This window comes from Guillardia theta (genome assembly GCF_000315625.1).
Source record: "Guillardia theta CCMP2712 unplaced genomic scaffold GUITHscaffold_48, whole genome shotgun sequence".
NCBI classification, from domain to species: domain Eukaryota; class Cryptophyceae; order Pyrenomonadales; family Geminigeraceae; genus Guillardia; species Guillardia theta.
This window is the reverse complement of record NW_005434626.1, coordinates 26274-28574: the sequence shown is the minus strand read 5'-3', so window position 1 is coordinate 28574 and position 2301 is coordinate 26274. Positions and strand designations below refer to the sequence as shown.

At 54.5% G+C, this 2301-nt stretch overlaps 1 protein-coding gene across 1 annotated transcript; it reads right to left on the bottom strand.

Moving 5' to 3' along the window:
• Positions 1–928: 928 nt before the first annotated feature.
• GUITHDRAFT_110796 (hypothetical protein) lies at positions 929–1617 on the bottom strand (the record flags this gene model as incomplete). The annotated part of the gene is made up of 4 exons (XM_005829994.1): positions 929–1103; positions 1150–1288; positions 1346–1410; positions 1460–1617. 4 exons carry the CDS (start codon positions 1615–1617, stop codon positions 929–931), a joined length of 537 nt encoding a protein of 178 aa, XP_005830051.1.
• Between the last annotated feature and the right edge of the window lie 684 nt (positions 1618–2301).

The following is a 2301-nucleotide window of genomic DNA, read 5'->3' as shown; positions in this document are numbered from 1 at the left end:
ATGGCCGCACCCGGTCCCTGTCCCTGTCTACCGGCGGCTCCCGGCCGGCCTGTCCATGGGCCGCATCCCGATCCCTGGTCCCGGTCTATCGGCGGCTGCCGGTCCCTGTCCATGGGCCTCAGCCTGTCCCGATCCCGGTCTATCGGCGGCTCCCGGTCCCTGTCCATGGTCCGCATCCGATCTCGGTCCCGGTCTACCGGCGGCTCCCGGTCCCTATCAATTCCTCTTGCTCTATTTAACCTTTCCCGGTCACTGTCACTCTCACGGTCAAGGGCTCTTCTTCGCTCGCCCTGTCTGTCATCTCTGTTACGGTCACGTTCTCGAACATCTTTGTCAGCAGCAACTCGGTCTCGCCAAACGGGAGCGTTTTTGTCCTTCGGAACTTCTTCAGGATTCTCTGATGGAGCAGGCGGTCTGCGAGGCGATTCTCCATACCCAGAGGACTCTCGGTCAGCAAACTCACGATTTCCAGGTTCTCGTGGAGTCATTCCCCTGTTCGCACGTTCAGACCTGTCCTCCACCTCCTGTCCATTCAGCATCGCATCCCTGGTATCTGCCATCCTATCATCGCTCCCCGAGCGCACACCCTGGTTATCTCGGGACTGATTTGGTTGCTCATTCGGTTCAGTTGACCCATGAGTTTCACGAAGTCGCTCTCTTGCGTTGGGATTGTGCCAATGATCTTGCCGATCGGGGGTCGGGCGGGGTGGGCTGCGGCGCCCTTGGGCATGCCGGGGGGCAGCATGCGCCTCAAAGCTTGACGATGATCCACGGGATTCGGTATCTCTACGATTGTCGTTTTCCCTTCGTCGATTTTCAGCATTACGATGACCCTCCTCTTGATGCCTTTCCTTTCGATTTAGATCCTCTACGGGCACTCGATCTCCCTGAGGCAGCTCCCTACGATCTGGCCGAGGACCAGGCTGCCTTACAGCTCGTTCCTCTCTCCGTTCTCTTTCTCTTGACCTATCGCGATCATTCCTGGGCCTGGTTGGCGCCGTGCGATTGTCTCCTGCATTTCTACGCCTGGGTTCGTTTCTGACGCTCGCATTTCTATCGGCTGCGCGCTCCTTCCGTTTGGCAGGCTCGCCGCCAGGTTCGCCCTTGTCATTAGCTCGATCTTTAGCTCGTCCTGGTTCAGCCTTGGACCTCGTCACCTTCTTCTCCTCGTCCGGCCCCTCTTGGGAATCGCCTGGATTCCCTCCTGCTTTAGGGTTGTCTTCGTCCTCGCTCTCCTCCTCCAGCCCCAGCTCCCCCAGCAGTCCTTTCTCGTCCTCGCTCTGGTCGTCTGAATAAGCCCTGGAACCCTCTTCTTCTTGAGAGCCCATGTTCTCGTCCCGCTCACCGTCTTTGGCATCTGAGCCGTCCCCCGCTCTCCTGATCAACTCTTGCAGGTAAAATTTCTCTGGCCTGTCCGGTGCTGCGTCACAGGCATGCGATGCTTGGAGCAAAATATCACCTCTCGTTTTGTGCTAGCAGAGCCGAGACTTCGGGGAACTTCTTCTGCAGCTCCTTCTCAAGCGTCTTCTGCGTGATGTCGAGCTTGCAATCCTCTAAGTAGCACTGCACAAGCTTCATGATGTGCGCAGTTTCTATGGTGTCCCCCATTGTGGTCATCGTCGTGGTATCCCGTTCTGCCCAAGTGAATGAATGTCTTCCGATCCCTTGTCAGTTCTGCTCTTGCATGCTCCGAAGTCGCCGCTCAGCCCGAGGGGTTGCTTCCTGTGCGAGAAGTGCATCAGTGAGGTGTGACTGGCAGTGCTTTGCAATGAAGTTGTTCTAGCAACCAACCCGATCTTCTCCTTCAACTCCCTCCTCCCCCCCCCTCCTCCCCCTCCCTCCTCCTCCCTCCCACCCTCCTCCCTCCATTCCTCCCTCCTTTCCTCCCTCTGTCCTCCCTTCCGCGTGCTTCGTCCTCCCGCACGCCCTTTAAAACCTTTTACATAACATCGGTACAAAAATAACTACTTATAGTCTTAAAAGTGGTTTTAGTATTCAAGTATTCATATTCTACAGAGTTTTACTAATTTTAAAGTACTTGAACCCTTTATCCCACATTTGACCATGTTCATACAAATTTTGTAAATTTAGATACATTTCTCAATACAAAAATTCAGCAAGATTTTCAATTTTAAAACATTGATGGTAAAGGAGGGGTCATTTGAATGTAGTATCAAGGGGTGTAGGATGAGGATGGTGCTGAATATGGGCAACAGGGGGTACATCGAAGGCATTTTGAGGGTGGGGTGGTCTGCTCCCTGAAGTACCCTTTCGTAGCAATGCTCGTTCCAGTGAGTTCAT